Below are 21,624 nucleotides of genomic sequence, written 5' to 3'. Positions count from 1 at the left end.
GTTTGGGGCTTGCGAGAAAGGAGGTTCTAGGCACGGGAGGTCAAGATAGGGTCGGAGGTTATCCGCAGTTAGCTTTTTAGCGCTTCTTGCTAGAGTAGCATGTGCATGTCTCGTAGTCTTAGTACTAGAATTGTATGCAATTATGGTCTGTCCAGGGGTAGACAGTGTTAGAAGTGATGGTGGAGTCACAATTGTGGTCGACCACCCAATCAAGGGTGCAGCCTTTGGAGTGGGTAGGGCCTATTAATTTTCTGGGAGAAAATATAATTAAGTTTTTTTTAAAAAGTATGTAAAATAAATTGTCATATCTGGGTTTGGTCAGCGGGCTCACTTCCCTGTTTAGTCCATGGACTGGCCTCCGATTGGCCCAGCGGGTGGCGTGATGTCCACGGACAACGGACCCTCCCACTGATTGGTTAATAAAGAATGTGAGCTGCGTCAGATTTTTGGAAACGCCTGCCATGTTGGATCCGCGTACAGCCGCCGGTGTCCGTGGACTACACACTTGGGAGAAAGTCTGTAAAACACGTTTGGGTTATTTGGTGGTGGAAAGAGGAGCTAGGAAGGGTGGGAGAGTGGGAAAAAGATGATATGAGGCTATTTTTGTAGGTGGAAAAAGTTCAGGCAGTTGTCGTAGCTGTCCACGGACACTGCAGTAGTTCGCTAACAGCGCCGTGAACAGACGGCTTAGGAAAGACATTTCGGGTTACTTGATTGCTGAAAGAGGGTGCAGACATGGTAGGGAAGTGGTATGAAGACAATGTTGAGCTGCATTTATAGGTGAAAAAAGGGTTTGGAAATGCCACAGAATCAGCAGTCAATTTCGGTGTCCATGGACATCATTTTGATTGTGGGGGGGTCAGGGTGAGATTTATTACTTTACGGTACGTACTTCTTACATAGTTGTATTGTTTTGTGGTGATTGAAGTCAGTGTCCATATTCTGGGGAGCATGTCCACTGGCAACAACCACCACAGCAGTAATATGTATATAGTAATTATAGGTAATGTAGTAGAAGTATGTCAAGAATCACCATAGTAGTAATATGTGTATAGTAATTATAGGTAATGTAGCAGGAGTACAACGTGTTTGTAATATGGAGGAATGATATAATTGAACTGTATATGGTTCTTATGATTGTAGTACAATTGAGGATAGTGCTCATAGAATATGTATTTGATTATAATTTCTATGGTTATTAAGTTTTATAGCGGTATGAAGCTGGAATCTGTGGTTTATTTTCTGTGGGAAAAAACTGTACAATTTGGTAAGCAGGATCATTTTAAAGTTATAGTTGTATACAATTTTACACACTTTTTTTAGACCCTCATAAACGGTACATTCTAAGTACTATGTTTGGTACAACTTTAGTGTATGACACACTTCTGTTGTTATAAAATTAAAAAATCATTGAGTCACTGGGAAAAAAATCTGTACTGGATTAAAAGAAAACTGATTACAGTTATTGGAGTGTAAGTGTGATAGTATGTTTGTTTGAAGTATGTTGTGATTAAGGGAAAGCTTGAAGTAGTTAGATACCTGGTGGGGTATTCTAACTACATTAGAGGTTAGAAGATGTTTTATCGTATAAGAATTTAGATGGCGTTTTTCAAGTGTTTTGGAATGAAGGGTATTTTTCAAGTAGATAGATACTTGTTGGTGCATTCTAACTAGATTGAAATTCAAAAGTACTATTGTAGTATTATGGATGTAGCTAGATACATGCTGGCATATTCTAACTGTTAATTGTGCTATAGTTTAGTAACTAAATTTGGGTTGAAGGAATATTAATAAGGCATTTGTTAAATTTGCTGGTAACCCATGTTTTGGAGAAACCACTGTCTTGATATTGGGCAAAATCTTCCTCGGGGCCAGCCCTTTGAGAGCAAAAATACCCAATTCAGCCCAAAATACAGGTTCTATTGTGCTGAGCAGTGATCTCATGCAAGTGACAAATGACACCCTCAAAGTGTTATTAGCATATTTATTCTAAGCAGTGAATTTCATATACATTTGGGATTCAAGTTACAGAATATTACAAAGCATAACACTTAGAGCAATGCAAAATATAGTGAAACATGGAACTTAGATAAACATAGAGAAACATAGAGAAATATAGAGAAACATAGAGAAACACAGTCTTACGTCCCTTTAATCAGCACTGGGGAGACCTTGGGCCCTCATAAGCTAGCTGTAAACAAGCCCCGCTCAGAGGACAATGCTGAAGGACACCGTATGAGCCAATGCCGGGCACCTGTTTCTGCACGAATCAAGTCCACAGGCGATCTCCCCCTGATCCATGTGTGCATGGATATTTTATAACTTCTTGCTGTCAGTCACCATGACGCACAGTTCCAGAACTTTCCCTGTGCAACTGGCTCATGGAAAAAACCCAGCTCTCTCTGAGATGCTCCCTGCTCGCTCCTACCCCCTCCCTTGTTCCCATCTGCGCTGGCTGAGGAATGTCTTATCAGTACCTTCCCAGAGAAAAGGAAGATTAGCTTGGAGCCAGGGCCAACGTTAGTGAGGCTGAATATTCTAAGGGAAGCAGGGATGTATTAACCCCATCTGCAAGCTCTAAAAGGCATGCACTCATAGCTTAGTGTTTATAGCGCTTAAGACTGGCTATCTAAGCGCTATATAGGTGCCATGATGTTCCAAACACTCCAAAAACCTATTAGCTACATAGCTGGGGGCCCTCCCTGCCTGTCTATCATATTCCTTGTAGCTCACTACTGCATAATGGAAGTGCTACAACAGACTACTGTCAGCATTTTTAGCACATACTTTGAATACACTATTGGCTTTCAGCGGCTAATGCTGTCATCTAAAGCCCTGATTGGCAAGGTTGCAATTTCGTGTATCACTACATTCCACCCCTATTCAACGTTTGTGCGACAAATGCTGACTAATACCTATCAACATAGTATTTAGTGCAGTGATAAAGACCTAGGGGCTTTGCAAGAGGTTTAAGCAAACTATCTTCTAGCGGTTAGTTAGCGTGGCATGCAAGGTAAAACACTACCTAAACAAAAATGTACACAAAGTGAACAGTGACATATACCCTTGCCAGAACCTGGCCTACACAAAAATACCTACGCCAAGTGAACATGGACATTTACTCTAGCCAAAACCTGGCCTACACAAAAATACCTAAATCAATTTTGTATAACTGATTGTCAGTTAAAAAGCAGCATGCAGTTAAAATGTCAAGGCAATCCAGTGTAGTCTAATCTACAATGCACTATTGCATTTATGTATGGTTACCAATTCTAAAACCTGGCAGCCTTTCACCCTAAGGGCCTACCCTCCCCCTGATCCCAGGGCATTCAAGCGTGACTATGGGCTGTGTGACTAGACACTTCCCCCAGGTAGGTGGAACCCAACCAGAAACCATCTAATTTCGTGAACAAGGTGAACCCATGGGCACCAGGTTGTCTAAATAAAAACAATTCTACTAATTTACATCAAAGCATGGCATGTGTTATTCATGCAATCAAAAGCAAGCAATTCAATCCATATGTATGCTGGTAACTGTAGCTCTGCGTGCCAGTGTGTGGAGGATGGTCGCCCCCACCCAGTAAAAAGCCAACACCTGCTGATTTAACAATGTTTGCCATACAATGCATTGTGTGTATTTAGCAGTCTTGTTGACCTGCCCTATGGCAGACAAAAATGTCTCCATGTCTAAAATACTGTTATCTTCAATTGGCTGTCAATACTTGTAGCAGTGCTGGGCATATCAATGGGCCCCACTAGGCCAGAAGTTCTATAGCAGAGCTGGCATCAGAACCCATAGTGGCTAGCTTATAGTGCACAGTTTCTATGTCACAAGCATATAAAGCTCCTGTTATTAATGAATCTAGCTCCCTAGCTACGCGCACTCTAGTGATGGGCCATAGAAATGGACTCCATTTGTAGCAGCTTGGTAGTATTAAGGAAACATTGCCTCATGATAAATCTATGTCTAAGTGTAGCACTGTAATAATGAAGGTGTGCATTACCAGTCTACAATTTACATGTTGTCTTACTACTGGAAAATCTAACAGGTTCACAGTGTCTACCTTCTGTGACTTGGAGAATACCCTTCTTCAAGTGGGATATCTACCATATACAATATTAACTTTAGCCACAAACACCATACTACTATCCGGCAGTGGCTGTTTCATCACACCATGGAAAAAATTCATTTAGTCAAGTTATAGTTCATTAAATCTTGGCGAGAACACTCGCTGCAGTTCTTGGTCAGAAAAACATCACATTAGACAAATTAAACAAATGGTATCCATTCAGTGACAAAAGATGCCTGACAATGTGCCAGGCCAGTACTCTAGCAATTCCATGTGGATACTCATTTGCAGCGCTTTTCCAAAGAATTATTCCAAATGTTTACAATCAAAAGGTGACTCTTTGCATTAGTGTGCTGGAGACAGCTGTCCCCACAAAAACATGAAACTGGTTGGTTTAACAAAAAACCGTGTCACACTCTGTGTCATAAAATCAAACATCAAGTCAGTCATGGTTTCATTTACCTGCCTTAAGCTGGCTGTAAAAGTATCCAGTGTTTCAAAGATTACCATTTCAAATTATAGCTCATACACTTGGCAGCATTACTTCAATTAAGAATCTTAACCTACGCACAGGTGACTTTGATGTGCGCACCCATCTTATCTCAAAATAAATTACGCTCCTGCTTGCATAATTCTGCTGCCCCAACAGTTCATAAATCATTCTCCTGCCTACGTGCAATGTAGAATATTTTTTTTTCAAAAAACAAAACATCTCTGGTTAAAGCCATTCAGTTGGAAGAGGAAAACCATTTGGTTTTTTCAGATTCATCTCAACAGTGCATTTAAAAACCATTTTTCAATGTGTTAGCATTCAATTGCTGTGTCACACAGCTGTATGTGGTGCCTGATGTTACAGTCCACAATTCATTGTCCATAGTCCTTTAAACAAGAAAGGGCAAAACATGTCATTTAAATGTGTAGCATCAAATACTTGATAATTAGCCAAGTCTGCATCGTGCCAATTCAGTAAAAGTTATTACTCTGTTGAACACTATTCGCAGGTTACAGCATTGAGTGCGGTGCAGGGCACGTTAAAGTTGAAATAGCATGTCGCAGTGGCTCGCTTTCTCTGAGAATGCGTCTGACCCTTCTTTGATCAGTGTCACCCACAAACTGCATATTATCTTCCTATATTATGAAATGTCTTGTCGTGCTTTGCCTAGGCAAAATACAAACAGAAATGTTAGGATGTCATCAAAACTTCAATATCAGCGTTATCCACCCCTTCCCATAATACCACCCCCATCTTCAAAAAGTCTCATCAGGTAACTACACACTTTGTCATTGCTACTGCAATTATTTATCACCTTTCTGCATGTTTCTGGGGGCTTATTTACACTCAACCATACGGGGTGTAACTGCCTAATCACAAACTCATTTGTGCAATGCAATCATAGCTGGTCAATGGTACCTCAGACTGATCTGTGCTTTTACAAAGCCATATAGTAAGTACCCAGGTCGCACAATGCTTTTCTTTTTCACCAAAGCGATCACCAATGCCAGGCGCCAACTTGCTTCCAGTGTCCCATGATCTTGGTTTAGGTTGCCCTGCTGGCATCACTCCATTTTTCAAGGGTAAAGTCTTTCAGTATTTATCTTTCTTTTCTTAGCAGTGTCTTTTCAAGCCTCTGGTTTTTTCACTTGTCATTTTTTTTTCAAAGGGCGTTTGCTGTTTTTGAACCACTCCTTTGAGTGCGATAGTCTGAGTCAGTTTCTTTTGTTGCTTCAACAAATCATTCATTCTTGCACTAAGCCGTGTGGCTTCTGGATCATGGCTAATGTGCAGTGTTCATGTTTTACTTCAAAGCCCCGCTCTGCATGTTGTCTCTTGCAAAACGGCTAAGCACTTTTGTCAGTTTTGCTTCCATCTGGAAGGCCATAATGTCTTTGTCAGTTACTCCATCCCCTGGCAATGTAGCTTGCAGTTTGCCAGATGTGTATTTTCTCTTCTCAAAGCGCCTAGAGGTTTCTTCTCCAGTGCACAGCGCTTTACTTCAGTTCACATCACATGGAGCATTGGAATGCAGCTTGCACAGCAATAGCGCTTTACTTCACTTCACATCACATCACATGGGAATGCGGTTTGCACAGTAATATCTGTTGGAATGGGCAGCTGTCTTTTCTTGGCCCATTCACAGATGCATAGGTAAATGTTCAGATGTGATGTGCCCGTCTGCCATCCTGCATGAAGCCTTTGCTCCGTACCACAGTTTACTAGGCAAATTCTTTACTTTTTGAACAGCTCTCTGTTTTTTGCTCCCCCTTCCTCAGGAATGCAGGCATGTTTATCTTTCGTGTGCACCTGGCAGCGCCATTAGCACGCAGCTTATCTCTTTTGCCTATAACTCTTATACTGTGGCGGCTTCACTCGTTTCAGACAATTCATCCAGATTACCTCTTTCTTGTACTGTTTCTGCTTTTGTTTGCCTTCACGCACCTCGCCCAAGACAGCTTCAAGGCACAAGCTCTGCACACACAGCAAGACTCTTGTTTTCAAAAGCGGCACTTTTCTTGTCATTTTTCTACTCCATGTAATTTTGCAAAATGTCAAAGCGTCTTTTTTTTTCTTGTAATGTGCGATCTTTCAAGAGAACTCACAACCCATTAAATCTTTGTGCTATCTTATCACACACAGATGTTTCATTCTGTTGTACCATTGCCAAACTATAACCACTCAGTTCAGTGCATTTAAAAAATAAAAATGCCATATTTAGTGCAGCTCCCTGCACGTTTTTTTTTCTGCAAGAACAACCCACACTCTATTGCTTGTGGGCTGTTTAATGTGTCAACAACATTTTTCCCCATGTATCACAGTCAACAGGTCACTATTTCCAAAGCATACATCACTAATGAGGCAACAGCACAAATCCATGGCATAGCATGGGGACAGTCAAAAATACTCCAGGGGCAATTTAGAAAAATATAAATTGTTTTTCCCCCCAACCATTGCAAGCTGGTTCTGCAATTTCAAATCAGTACACAAAAATCGAAAATCCAAATAACATTCACTCACTTTCCTTTTAAGTGAGTCTCTCACCCAATAAAAGCATGGCACAGCCTAAAATGCAATATAACCATTTTAGTGTGTTTCCTTTAAACAGAATTTGCCACCATTAGCACATGGAATTTTACAGTTGCCAAAAGAAAGAAAAAAAAACTCTTTAGGCTCTCAGCACAGATGTTACTCATTCTCCTAAGCATGGCTCATTCCCCTTCCTCATTATTCAGGAATGCCAACCCTTCAAAAGCATACATCAAAAAAGACGAACCTTCGCCTCCGAACATTACAGCCCCCACTCGCTAGCACACTGGGGCTGAGTCAATGGTTAAATCACTATTCACAATTTGCATGTCAAATCCCTGCAATTATTATTTTTTTTTCCTGCCCTCATGACAGAATAGAGATGAGAACTCCGTCTCACTATGCATTCCAAATTACAACTTTAAACTTGGGAAACCACATGATAAAATTCTTTTCTAATTGAGCATACATCTTTCTTAACCATTCATCGGAGTGCTTTAAACAAAGCCATTTCCCGCTCGTTTATTGGCTTGTACTCCCTGGCACCAATCCCATGAAGGGAGTCTTAACCACACAAGCTATCGGCCACGGCAAGCCGACACAACATTGCTGCCTTTTGAAGTCTCAGAGCTGCAGTGAGACCATCAAGGAAATGCGACAGCCTGCTCCCCACTCTACACTGTGTTCTCTCACACCATTTGTCATGTCAGCATGGCACTGCTCTTCACAATCCCACAAAGCTGCCACCAAATGTCTTGATATTGGGCAAAATCTTCCTCGGGGCCAGCCCTTTGAGAGCAAAAATACCCAATTCAGCCCAAAATACAGGTTCTATTGTGCTGAGCAGTGATCTCATGCAAGTGACAAATGACACCCTCAAAGTGTTATTAGCATATTTATTCTAAGCAGTGAATTTCATATACATTTGGGATTCAAGTTACAGAATATTACAAAGCATAACACTTAGAGCAATGCAAAATATAGTGAAACATGGAACTTAGATAAACATAGAGAAACATAGAGAAATATAGAGAAACATAGAGAAACACAGTCTTACGTCCCTTTAATCAGCACTGGGGAGACCTTGGGCCCTCATAAGCTAGCTGTAAACAAGCCCCGCTCAGAGGACAATGCTGAAGGACACCGTATGAGCCAATGCCGGGCACCTGTTTCTGCACGAATCAAGTCCACAGGCGATCTCCCCCTGATCCATGTGTGCATGGATATTTTATAACTTCTTGCTGTCAGTCACCATGACGCACAGTTCCAGAACTTTCCCTGTGCAACTGGCTCATGGAAAAAACCCAGCTCTCTCTGAGATGCTCCCTGCTCGCTCCTACCCCCTCCCTTGTTCCCATCTGCGCTGGCTGAGGAATGTCTTATCAGTACCTTCCCAGAGAAAAGGAAGATTAGCTTGGAGCCAGGGCCAACGTTAGTGAGGCTGAATATTCTAAGGGAAGCAGGGATGTATTAACCCCATCTGCAAGCTCTAAAAGGCATGCACTCATAGCTTAGTGTTTATAGCGCTTAAGACTGGCTATCTAAGCGCTATATAGGTGCCATGATGTTCCAAACACTCCAAAAACCTATTAGCTACATAGCTGGGGGCCCTCCCTGCCTGTCTATCATATTCCTTGTAGCTCACTACTGCATAATGGAAGTGCTACAACAGACTACTGTCAGCATTTTTAGCACATACTTTGAATACACTATTGGCTTTCAGCGGCTAATGCTGTCATCTAAAGCCCTGATTGGCAAGGTTGCAATTTCGTGTATCACTACAACCACTTATTTTTTTTTACATATGCAGTGCAGTGGCCTGAAGTGGTTGTGGCACCAGTGTGATATACTATACCTACTGTTTTGAAGGTTTACTTTTCAAGAGATACTTGGCTGTGTGAAGCCTGTACGTTTACAGTTATTTTTGGTACTATCTGCATTGTACCTTAGAAGCATTAGTACAACATATTGTCTATATGTGAGTTTATTTGTATGGTGGAACGATTGTCGGAATTACAAAAAGGGCATAATATGCCATGATGCTATGATTTGCATTCTGCAGAAGCTGATGAAACGGAATGGATACATATAAAAATCAGTCATTGTGGATGTGGTCTTGTTAAACATGGTTGCGAAGAGTGCATGTATGTTTCCATGTGTATGAAATCTGGAAGATTTCATTTATAGGAATGTTTTTGTTTTCCAGTACTTATTGCAAGAACATTAGGAATTCATCTGGATCTTCCTGTGTGTTTATGGTATATTTTACCATTCCTGCAGAGTAGTCCAATTCTTGCCTTATACTTGACACACTCTAAGTGGTGTCAGGATTATTTGTGGCATTTCTATGAAGGACAAGCATTTGCAAACACAACTGGCCAGAGCCGTTTAAGTAAATGTTGTGAACAATTGGTAGCAATTGAAAGAGAAGATTCATTGTCACATTAGCAGAACAATTTACTCCAGTTGTGTTGCTGAATTTAAACGGGCCAGACAGTTCTGTTTGTGGATCGTTTGATGGGCCTGCAGGTGTTTATGGAGAAGAGAAATGTGTGTCTTTCTTTTCTGAGGGACGTGCAGTTGACTTTGTACCAGACTGTTTTGTTTTATGGTTAGATGCAGAAGGAGTTGGTCATTGTTTCTTTCACAGTATTGTTGGGAGATTTGCTATAGCTTCTGTTTGTATTACTTGTCTTTTTAAAGGTTTCTTTTCTGAGGTACAAGGTATATATCTAGATGGGGGGTGTATAGCACCCATAGCCTGTTGTATTCCAGCATGCAAGGAATGTCAGCGTCGACTCTGTTTGCATCAAAGTTAACTAGGAATAGACCATTGTGTGTACGCAGTTGTGAAAGTGCTACGTAACTCATACCTTCTTTAAAGACTATACTGCCAATGTTAATCACTGCTTGATCTAGAGTTAGACCTTGTGATTTGTGAAAAGTGACAACATATGCAAGAGATAGAGAAAATTGCTCTCTGCTTGCATACATGTCTTTGAAAAGAATGTTAGGCCAATTATTTTAACTCCTGCAAGTTTGTCAAAGTGGATATTGACAAACTGAATGTTGTTGTCATGTAGCTATGTTTGGAAGCCAACAACTGTACCAATTGCTCCGTTGACTAAACCTTGTTCTATGTCAAGGTTACGTTTTAGAATTACTCTGTAGTTTAGTCACAAAGTTAATATTTTCTCCAATCCAGCTGTGTTGGAGATACATTTTTCTAAGCTATTTAGTCATGCTGTTGCTCGTTGACACGTAGGAAGTGTCATGCTGTACACTTCTAGTTTGTCTGTGGAGCTGATATGCAATATGGGTTGCATTTCATTTTTCAACATTGTCTCATTGAATTGACTATAGCTTGCAAGGGTTGGATTTAAGAACATACATTTTGGATGTGTTCCATGACATCAGGAGCAGACGTGTTTTGTCCATATAGTTCATGGATTAGTTTACTATTTAAGATGGATTTTGCATCTTTAGTAAGCATACCAGTTCGAATGCTTTATTTTTTTTAAATGTTTCTTTTAATTTACTTGTGTGTAATCAAATGAAATGATTTTTACAAGAGAGAATCGTTCAAATTTTTCAGAAATGTTCTTTTTGTTTGTGTTTCCGAAGTTTTCGAAGGTCTAAGATAAAGTCTTATGCTGTTGAGAAGATGACTTGGAACAACAGGTCTGTAGTGTATCTAATTACAGTCTTTAAGACATTTTGCACAGAGTTTGTTGCCTAGTAGGAGAGGTTATACTTGGTCAGGCCCATCTGACGGCCGGACTTCCGAGACATTTTGCTGCCCATTGACACTGATTTTGGTGAAGGCGGCCTCCATTAATTTAGCCGTAACAACAGCCCAACCAGATTTTTCCCCAGAGATCAGACGACACCACCATGTATCTTCTTCTATCAAGACGGAGTCAACCCATAATGGAGCCAAGAACGCGATACGCTCTTGGGTAAGAGCTTGGCAGTTTAACAAGAGATGGTGAACTGTCTCGACGGAGTCTGGGATTTTGCATAGTCTGCAGGTTGGGGTGGTAGATAAACTTCTTATTCCCAGAATTTCTCTTGTGTGGAGCAGATTGAGTCGTGCTCTTAGAAATGTAGAACAGAGCTTTTTGTCCGGAAATTTTGTGCAGTACACAAGAGGAGATTTCAGCTTGTTGTACGTTGGAGGAAGGTGTTTAAAGAACTTGATCGCAGCTGCTTGATCGATGGTGGCAATCCAGTCTTGGATTTTCAGTTTTTCAGTGACTCTTTAAGGATTGGTAATAAGATTGTCTTTTGAACATACCAGGTCTTCCAATTTGCTTTTTTGGAGGTGTATCCAATTCTGTATGACCTTGCAGTTCGTTGAGGCCAGCTCTTGGCCAATGATGTTAAAGATAGGCAGGCCATCTTCGATTAGGGTCTTCCTGTAGAGGGCCAATGAGGCCGCTCTGACGGTGGCGTTTAGCGACAGAAGCCCCAGCTCTCTTCTCACCGCCGCGATTGGAATTGAATTCCGGAGACTTAGGATGGTTTTCCAAATGTACCCCTCCAGTTTCTGCCAAAACCTATTTGGGATGGTGATAGTAGCGTCCATGCCGTAGGTGAGAGCGGGGACCATTTTTCCCTTGTAGAAATTGATGGCCGGGGTTAATGAAAATTTACCAAACTTTCTATCAATCGCTCTCAGTTGGGATGTCAAGTGTTTGGTTTTGGTCCAGAGATGCTGTTGCATTTTCGACTCTTGTGGCGTCCCGTCGATGATATCTCCCAAGTATTTGAAGTGAGGCACCACTTCGATTCTAACTTTGTACACAGACCAGGGGAAGATGTTTTTCAGGGACGGATGGTTTTTGGAGAAGATCATGATTTTAGTTTTGGTCTGATTTATTTGGAGATTGTTGATGTTCATGTACTCTGCCAGATTATCCAGCTGATGTTGTAGGCCTCTAGGCGTCTGGTCGAGCAGAATCATGTCATCGGCGTAAAGTAGACGGGACAGGTCAGTGTTTCCCAACTTCGGGTGGAAGCTACGAACCGTGGCTTCTGAATCCTTGTAGTCCCCCAGAAAGGCAACGAAGAGTGCGGGGGCCAGCGGGCAGCCTTGCTTGACTCCTCTGTATGCTTGAATTTCCTTGGAAAGAGAGCCTTCCTGTTCAGTAGAACACTGAGTGTCGTGTTGGTGTGAAGTGTTATTATCGGATTTAGAACAGCGTCTGGGCAACCCCAGTGTTTCAGCTTCCCCCATAGTCGCATTCTGTCGACTTTGTCGAACGCCTGCGAAAGGTAGATAAACGCAGCATAGACTGTCCGGGCGCCTTGTTTTATTTTAGCCTTTAAGATGCTGTGTACAAAGATGTTCACTGTGGTGCTTCCGTTCTTCTTAAAGCCTAGTTGAAAACAGTCGCTGCAAGGGGCCATTTTCGCACAGCGTTGAAAGTGGTCCAAGAGGAGGGATGCAAACAGTTTGCCCATAATGTCCAGTAGGGCTATCGGACGATAGTTGCCCGGGTCTTCCCTGCATCTTTTCTTGAAGATGGGGATGACAGTAGCTTTGCACCACGATGATGGAATTTTCCTGCTGGCTCTGCAGTGTTCGAACAGGAGACCGATGAAGGTGGACCATTCGTTAGGGTGTTTTTTTAAATCGATATTGGTCAGGCCATCTGGGCCCGGAGCTCTTGAAGTTTTTAGCTTCTGAATGGCTGAACTTATGTCTCCTGTTGCCGAGAGGTCAACCCAGGGAGCTTGGGTAATCGCCACACAGGTGTTCGTGGGCGGTGTCGGGCTGGCAAAAAGGTTGGTAAAGAAGACAACCCAGGCTTGTTCTGTAACTGAGTTGATCATGTTTGTAGTTGTAGGGCCTTGAGATTGGTTTATCAAGGACCAGAAGTTGGCAGTTTTTTTTGTCGCAAGGACTCTCAACATCATTTCAGCATCATGCTGGGATAGGGCAGCCCGGCGAGACCTGATCCATGATTTGTAGATGTTATGTTCATTTTTCCACAGATCCCGTGCAGCCATGGAGTTTTCCGCCTTCGCGGTACGTTTTAGTTTTCTTATACCCTTTATTTTTACAGCTATTTGTTTGTCGTAGTTATGGATGTAGGATTTGAGACTAAACTGTCCAGTGGGCAGATGCTTCTTGTATTTGAACAGCAGGGGAAGGTAATTCGGTCTAGAGGCTAGAACAGAGGGTGGCTGAGCCTCAATTTCTGCGGCATATTGTTGAGTGATTGATCTAACACTGGCAGATGTCAGATGAAGCCGAGATTGTTGGGGGTTAGTCTCCAACCAAGGTAAGTAGTACTTTGCCATTCGGGCAGTAGAGGACCATGCTACTGTTAGCATGTTATGGTCGCTTGCTGTAGTTTCAACCACCAAAAAATGTTCGATTTCTGAACACATGGCTTGTGAAGCGAAGATATAATCAAGGGTAGCCGCCGAGTGACCTCTTTTCCAAGTTGGTATATGTTGCTGCCCGTCCAAAATCCATGCAGTGTTATGAAGATTTCTGGTTGCCATGAGGTTCATCCAGGCTTGTCCTCTAAGTTCAACTTGTGTGGACTGGGTGGGGGCTAAGAATTGATCTTTTGGATGAAAACACTTTGCATTAAGGTCTCTGCAAACTAATACAAACAGAGTGTTCCATTCGATAAGAATAGCATCAATGGTTTCGGCCATGATTTGGCAGAAGAGTGTTGTCGTCGTCCTTTGTGGGTTCCAATATGTGGTAATCAGCACGAGTGGAGGCGTTCGGCGGAGCTTTGGACTTGTCTTAGTCTTTTCGGCAGCGCGGTTCCAGTCAATTAGAACCGCAAGGACCCCATAAAATCTAGCCACGGTCCTGATGATTTTTAGATTCTGGCCTGACCGTACGGCGATGAGAAGGCCTGCGGAGGGTCGGCCTAAGAGACCTTTGACAGCCAGAGAAATCACAATTTCGAATCCATCCATTGACGGTGGCTCCTGTAGCCATGTCTCTTGGAGGCAAAAAATGTCGTACCGACCCAGATCCACGGTGTTGTGATCGGCTAGATGGGTATGTCCTCTAGTATTCCAAGTGACCAGCATCAGAGGTTTTTGATGAAGAAGGTCGCTGGCGTCATTTGGTGGTTGCTTTTTAACTCGATTTACGGTTAGGGCTCCTTTTATCCAGTGCCATGGGCCACCTGGTGTCGTAGGTTTTTTTAAAGCGGCCGTTGAGTCTGAGGGAGACAGGATGGATGGATCTTGCCTGTGTGATCTGTAATTATGTGGTCTTCTCTGTGGAGACTGGACTCTCCAACTTTGTCTTCTTTGCTGCGAGCAAACGGTGGAACGGTATCCGTGGAACGGTGGACCGGACAGTGCCTTCTTGTCTCCTGTCGGCCTCTGGTGGAACGTGAAACCGGCTGGTCGGACAGTTCAATTCGGTCAAATTTGGGTGTTGGTCGGGTCGGACTGGGATGGGCAAGTACAGTACTGGAGGCACGCTCAACTGATCCATGGCGTTCCTTCCGGTTCTTTGATGAATCTATGAAATGGGCCTTCAATTCGTCTCTTCTAGTGGTGAGTTGGTTAGGTGTATCACAATCGTGGTTTCTTCTGTTTTTTGGATGATCTTCCCTGGTGTTACTTTTGTGGGCCGAAGTGTTTATTTCAGACCTTGTAGTTTTATTTCTTCTCCAGCTTGTAGGCACAGTTCTTCAATTGCGGACGCGTAGATGTGCAGGTAGGCTTTGGCCTTGCTGTCGCTGTGGTATGGCTCAATCCGCTTGAAGTCATCCAATTTCAGTTTCTTTAAGCCAGTTATAGAGGATGCTATTTTTAGCACTGTTCTTCTGTTCAAAATCATATATTTATCTTTGTTGGAGATCTGCTCGATTTTAAAAAGACGGATAGAATTGTCTCTATTAGAAGCAGCCTTGTGGCTTTCTATTAGTTCGCGAGTGGTATGGTGCCTGGCAGGTGAGGCTCCAGTTGAATGAGTTCTGACGGTGGATCTGCTCTGTGGAACAGGCGAGGCTCTTAATGGAGTGTTCGAACGAGGGCCTTGGCGCGGTCTTTGTAGTGTTATTCCCAACATTGGGAGAGGTTGTGCGTAGGATGTTACTAGTGGCTTGGGCGAAGAAATAGATACTTTCTGAAAGCTGTTAGAAGGGGTGCCTTTGTCAGGCGAGTCTTGCTCGGAGTGAAGAGACGTGGTAGATAGAAGACTTGAGTCCATAAGATCTGTCGTTGATTTGGGAGAGTAAGTTAAGTCAGTCACAGAGCCAGCCCGGGTGATCTCTGCATCTGCGTGCACGGGGGATGTATGCTGCTGAGAACCTGACTTGGCCAAATCGGGAATGCGATGAGTCGATTGACAAGTAGAGGACTTCGGTTGATCCGTCATGGCTTGATGAGTGGAGGTCTTCGGTTGGTCCTTCATGGCTAATTTTAAAATGTTTGCATAGGTTAGGTCTGCAGACTGACGCATGTTTTGAGCTAGTTCTCTGTAGTGAAAATGTGGCAATAGATCTACATTTGAAATGCTGCCAGGCATATTGCAGCATTGTTTGTGTCCTAATGTTTTGAAAATAGGTTGACCTTTCACTGGTGTTAACTGTAGGAGGTCTACAAAAACAACAAAATGTTTTCCTCTAAACAGTCCTTCGTAGTTGGTTTTTAGGACTTATTGCATTCTGAGATTAATTAAAACCAACATGAGGTTAAAAACCATGCTTACTTCATCTATCAAGAGCACTTTCATTTGTTTTAGAATTCTGCGTACTTCAATAGCAGCTTCTGCTGATAATTTGTAGTATTCTAATTTGTATTCGTGTTCAACAGGGAGGAGCAGTAGTCGGTGTAAAGTTACCCCTCCTATGTTGTAGGCAGCTAAACCTGTAGTGGCTGTTACTACAGCTTAAAGATTATTGTTTGTTAGGTTTTGTAGAAATTTGCTGATTATTTTACTTAAGAATGTTTAAACAGAACCAGCTTTACAACTTACATACAGGAGCAGAGGTATATAATTTTTACAGCTACACATTTTAGTTTCATGTTTAAAACCATGTTCAATTTCTTTGGTGACTTCTAGATAAATGGGGAGTTGTTCATAATTTAACTGTTATTCGAGCACTGACATGTCTTCCTCAGATTGTTTACATTGATAGGTGGTATTTTCTACCTACGTCATGGCTATTTCTGTTTCATTTAGAATGAGTGGTTCTCCAAGTAGTTCTTGGCTTCTTGTAAGGGAAGGTTGACTGCCCTCAGCAGTGTCTTTGTCTAGCTGAGCTTCAATTTCTTCCTCTTGTTGGCGTTCATTGTCTAACATTTGTTTTAATTGTCTGAAATTGTCATTTGTTATACTGCATTAATTTGCTTTGAATGTAGATTCAAATGTGTCATGGTCACCTGATAATTATTTTTCTTTACTCCAAGGTTTAAAAAATGTTGTAGTAGGTCCGTGTAATACAATTCTCTATTTTGTGGACATTTAAATGATACCTTCATGTGATTAATTAAACTGGGTTTGGTGAGTTTCCCTAGGCTTCCTTCACAAATTGAGACTGAATAGTTGCCAGTTGTGTCATCTGGTGTGACATTGTTTTGTTGGTGTAGTTTTGGATATGTCATACAGACACATGCTTTCCAAAGCAGTACTTCTGTTTGGGTAGTATAGTTTTTTAAAATATCCTGGCTGTTCGGATCAGTTGAGGCTATGTTTCCATCTCTTGTTAGGATTTTAGTACTCTTATATGGGATGAAGCTGGTCCAAGGTTCAGCCAGACATTGGCCCTCATTACGACCCTGGCGGTAATTTGCAGACATTACCGGCATGGCGCAATCAACGTGTCTGTGCTGGCCATATGCACTAAAAACGGCACATTACGACCTCTCGGGCATGAGCATTGCGCCATGCCGGTAATGTAACAACCGCCATGGCGGTAAAGCCCTAAAAACGCCACTTACCGGCATCTTATGCCATGCAAATAGCACGTCCGCCACCTCGGCCATCGATATCAACGATCACCGCCATTAGCGGTGACCGCAAATAGCAGGGACCGCTATTAGCGGTGACCGCAAATAAGCAGATCCGGAAGTTGCATCAACGCACAGGAACGGGAAAGAGCACGGTGGCCATCTTCAAAAACACAATCCATTGCCATCCGCCACAACCAGTGGACACCTGACCCCCACAACCTCGGCAAACCTTCCTCTACATCAATCCTTCACCACAATGCCAAAAGTTGTTACAAAAAAAGTGGAGAGCGGCTGCGGCAGGAGCGCTTCTCTAAGGAGGAGCTGAACATGTTGGCTGACACACTTCAGGAACACGCAGATGTGGTGTTCTCCACTGAGATGACAAGGCGAGCAATAGCCCGTAAGAAGGCCATATGGGCCATGGTTACACAGAGGGTAAGTGCAGTTGGCACTACACCCCGCAATGCACGACAGTGCAGGAAGAGGTGGGATGACCTACGGCTCCACGTAAGGAGCATTTTTTCTGCCAACAGGAACCTGGCCATGGAAACTGGTGGAGGTGCACATTCCCCAATAAAAATGCAGCCATGGGAGGAGACATGTGCCGCACTCATTGGCACCAAATGCATCAAGGGGGTCGGAGACATGGAGAGAGGATCCCCGACCTCATGTGACGCAGGTAGGTGCCTCAAATCCAGCAATGCCAAAGTCACTGAAGTCCACTTTGATGGGAATTGCAATGATGCCTGACAGGGTTAACACAACACATCTGCACAATACTGCCAACAGGCAGTTCTGACCTCCACCTTGTACACATGCAGTATGCACACCCTTCCCGTAGCCACACACATGCCTCCATGCTTATACCACCTACAAGTATGTCACTGTCTCCAACGTGCAACATGTAGAAATCAAATTGAATGCAGCCATCACAAGGCCTGCTCAAAGTCCACAGAGGCATCACTAACCCTTTCCCCCTTTGCTCCACCACAGGCTCTCATTCGGACAGTGACGAGGAAGACACTGCCACCACACCTGCAAAGAAAGCCAGGCCCGATGTCCCCACACAACAACCCTCCACCTCTGCTGTAAAAATCAAAATCCCTCAGCAGCCAGAATCATCGGTGATAACGCAGGCCAGGGCACAGATGTCCACCAGGCCAAGCACCATGGTAGCACCAGCATCAGACACCCAGCAAGTGTTGCCCACCGAAGGCACTGGTTCTGCCGGAAGCAGCACAATGGACGCGACTGCTGCCACCGCAGGTGGCTCGGACGATGATGCAGGGAATGCAGATGTACTTGTAGGTCCCCCCACTGGCCACCTTCATTCCCCCTACCTGTCCCCATGCAGCCTGCAGGCTGCAGGCATACAGGGACAATCCCCTGATAACTCTTGGCCAGCCACTCCATCCCCAGTTGAAAATGTGCAGGAGGGGAGCAGCACATTCGACACGCCACCGGCATCGTCGTCGGCCCAGAGAAACCAGGAGTCAATGGAACAGATAATCCAGCGGCAACAACAAATGTCCTCACTGATGAACCAGCATGTAGCTGAATGTGGGAGTGCTAGGCCGAAATGCAAAAAATTCTGATACAGTGAAGGCGGCAATAGAATCCTCAACCAAGGACATATGTAGGGAATTAGCCGCGGTGCGGCACATGCTCACAAACCTTGTTCAGGTTTTGAGGGGCCAAGTACCTCCTCGGCTGCCAGTTCTGCCCCATCCATCCCCGTCCGCAGATCTGCCAGGAAACTGCGGAGTACAGGCAGGGGTGCCCCGGGTGCAGGGAGAGGGGGGGGCAATAGAGTCTGCCCAGTGGGACAATCCCACATGATGCATCCACACACTTTTGTGGGAAGTTGAGGGGGAGGGGGGGATGGGGTGTGTTGGGGAGTTGAGGGGGGAGGGGGGATGGGGTGTGTTGGGGAGTTGAGGGGGGAGGGGGAATGGGGTGTGTTGGGGAGTTGAGGGGGGAGGGGGGATGGGGTGTGTTGGGGAGTTGAGGGGGGAGGGGGGATGGGGTGTGTTCATTCAAATCACAATTTCAATACTCTTTTTGGTTATGCACAAATCACATATGTGGACATTGCTCATTGTGTATGTGTGCTTTATTGGTGAACAGTCCACAGTGTGCATGTCCCAGACACACACAGTGCCCCAAGTGCCATCTCCATGTGACACCCACCGTCCATGTGTGCTAGAAGCATTGGTTAATGAGAGCCTGACGCATGGCACGTCCCTCCTGTGCATCGCTTCCTCCCTGAGGTGCTGCCCCATCCCCACCCTCCTCATCCTCATCGTCAGGTGGTTGCAGTTCAGCGGGCAGGGGCACATTCCGTCTGATGCACATATTGTGTAGCATTACACATGCCATGACGATCTGTGCCACCTTCTCATGGCGGTACAGGAGTGCCCCACCAGACCTGCTGAGGCAGCGAAACTGTGCCTTCAAGAGGCCAAATGTCTGCTCAATCAGCACACGGGTTTGTGTATGAGCACGATTAAAGTCCTCCTCGTGCCGGATCTGTGGGCAACAATGTATGTGTCAGTCATGACATCAGATTTCAAATCATGACGTGACACCAGGGCATGCATTCATCTCTTACTTTGAACCCCATTTCCACGAATGGAGTCACGCGATGTGACCGCTATATGTGTATTCCTCTTATGGACTGTTTTGCATGCCTTCAACCACTGTATGCAGGGGGGACCAGTACCTTATGAGTGCCTATTCACTGTGTTAGTACATAGCGGTTGTTTTGGTGATCTGGCCAATGTCCATGTGTTATCAATGCTCTCATCATGGCACCATTGCTGTCAGCCTCATGATGACCTCACTGAGCACTTCAAATGTTGTTATGCAATTCATTTGGGCCTCTGTGTCCATGTATTGGTGTTTTGATGTCCATGTCCGTCATGTGGCTCCTTTGTGCGCAGTTATGGTGGACTGCCCTTCCAGTTGATGGTGTTTGGTGCCATGTATTGGCTGAAGTTATTGCATGTAGGTGCATTTCTTTGAGGTGGATGCGGTCTGATTTTGTACAGTGCACATGCATTTGTTTGGGTCATGGTTGGGACACATCTTCATTCACATGGTAGGGCTGCCTACCTCTGGCATTATGTGGTCAGGTGTCAGCTAAAGTATGGTCTGCTTTAGGGTATGAGCTGGCTCCATTACCTCTGCTACTCGCAGCCAGATGAAGTATGCATCCTTCCCACCCCTGTCAGCCAGGTGAAGTATGCATCCTCCCCCCCTGTCAGCCAGATGAAGTATGCATCCTTCCCCCCTGTCAGCCAGATGAAGTATGCATCCTCCCCCCTGTCAGCCAGATGAAATATGCATCCTCCCCCCTGTCAGCCAGATGACGTATGCACCCTCCCCCCTGTCAGCCAGATGAAATATGCATCCTCCCCCCCTGTCAGCCAGATGAAGTATGCATCCTCCCCCCCTGTCAGCCAGATGAAGTATGCATCCTTCCCCCCGTCAGCCAGATGAAGTATGCATCCCCCCCCCTGTCAGCCAGATGAAGTATTCATCCCCCCCCTCTCAGCCAGGTAAAGCATGCATTGGTACGTCAATCACCTATCCACTTCACAATTCCATGGCCATGACATGAGACTCACCAAGTTGCCAGGATCTCGGCCTTGCATGTCGCTCCATGTAGCGTGGTATTGTGGAGTTCCGCAGGACCATTGAATCATGGGTTGATCCGGGGTATCAGGCACAACAATGTGTGATGATCCTGTTAGAGTCACATACCATTTGTACGTTGATTGAGTGGTATTGCTTACGCTTGCGGTACGCTACCTCCATGGCATGTGGGACCACCAATTCCACATGGGTGCAGTCGATGGCCCCAATGCAACCAGGTATGCCGGCCAGTGCATGGAAACCCACTTTGGTGTTTGCCATCTCTTGGGAGCACGGACACTACCTTCAGTAGGGGGGGGGTGGCGGTGGGTGTTTCAATCATGCTGACAATGTTGTTGTGTATCATGTCCACGATGGTTGGGATGGTGTCCCGGTCCAAACGGTACAGGGTGTGAATCTGCTCAGCAGTGAGGTTGAATGGACTGGCTCTGATGCGTGGGATTGGGGGCTGCCTGCGTGGTAGCACTGGCTGTGCTGGTGGGGCTTGCTGGCCCTGCCTTGCCCTCCTTCTGCGTCTCCTCTGTGCTGCCTGTTGTTGTAGTAGTTGTTGCTGTAGCGCTTCCATTGCAATCAGTTCCTCCAGCCCCAACATTGCTAGTCATATTGGAATCATTGTGGAGTGTGGAAAGGGGTGGGGTGTGCTCCTTTTGTACTTGGCCAGTCTGTATTGCCTCCACCTGTGCTGATTGTGTGCACCTGTGACAGCTGGGAACACTGCACATGGCCATTTACGGTTGTCCGCGATGGCGGTATTAGCACCATGGCGGTAAGGTACTTTACGGCCTTCGCAAGGGCGTTAAGAGCATGTCCGCTCGACTCGTGATGTTTCCCAATTTGCGCCATGCCACTATTTCCAGCATGGGGGTCGCGTGTCCGCGTCCTTGGTGCTGTTAGCGACACCGTTAACTACGGTGCCGCTATTTGCACTTC

General features: G+C 44.6%; 1 protein-coding gene across 1 annotated transcript in view; it reads right to left on the bottom strand.

The window, feature by feature from the left end:
- Positions 1 to 1,970: 1,970 nt before the first annotated feature.
- LOC138480882 (uncharacterized) overlaps positions 1,971 to 21,624 on the bottom strand; it is a 356,687-nt gene continuing 337,033 nt past the window's right edge. Inside the window, exon 3 of the mRNA XM_069612672.1 lies at positions 1,971 to 5,229. Within this exon, the coding sequence (XP_069468773.1) occupies positions 5,199 to 5,229 (31 nt within the window). The 3' untranslated portion in view covers positions 1,971 to 5,198. The remainder of the gene's footprint in view (positions 5,230 to 21,624) is intronic.

This window comes from Ambystoma mexicanum, chromosome 5p (genome assembly GCF_040938575.1).
Source record: "Ambystoma mexicanum isolate Mex_15411 chromosome 5p, UKY_AmexF1_1, whole genome shotgun sequence".
NCBI classification, from domain to species: domain Eukaryota; kingdom Metazoa; phylum Chordata; class Amphibia; order Caudata; family Ambystomatidae; genus Ambystoma; species Ambystoma mexicanum.
Note: the sequence above shows the minus strand (reverse complement) of the source record. Positions and strands in the feature narration are given on the sequence as shown.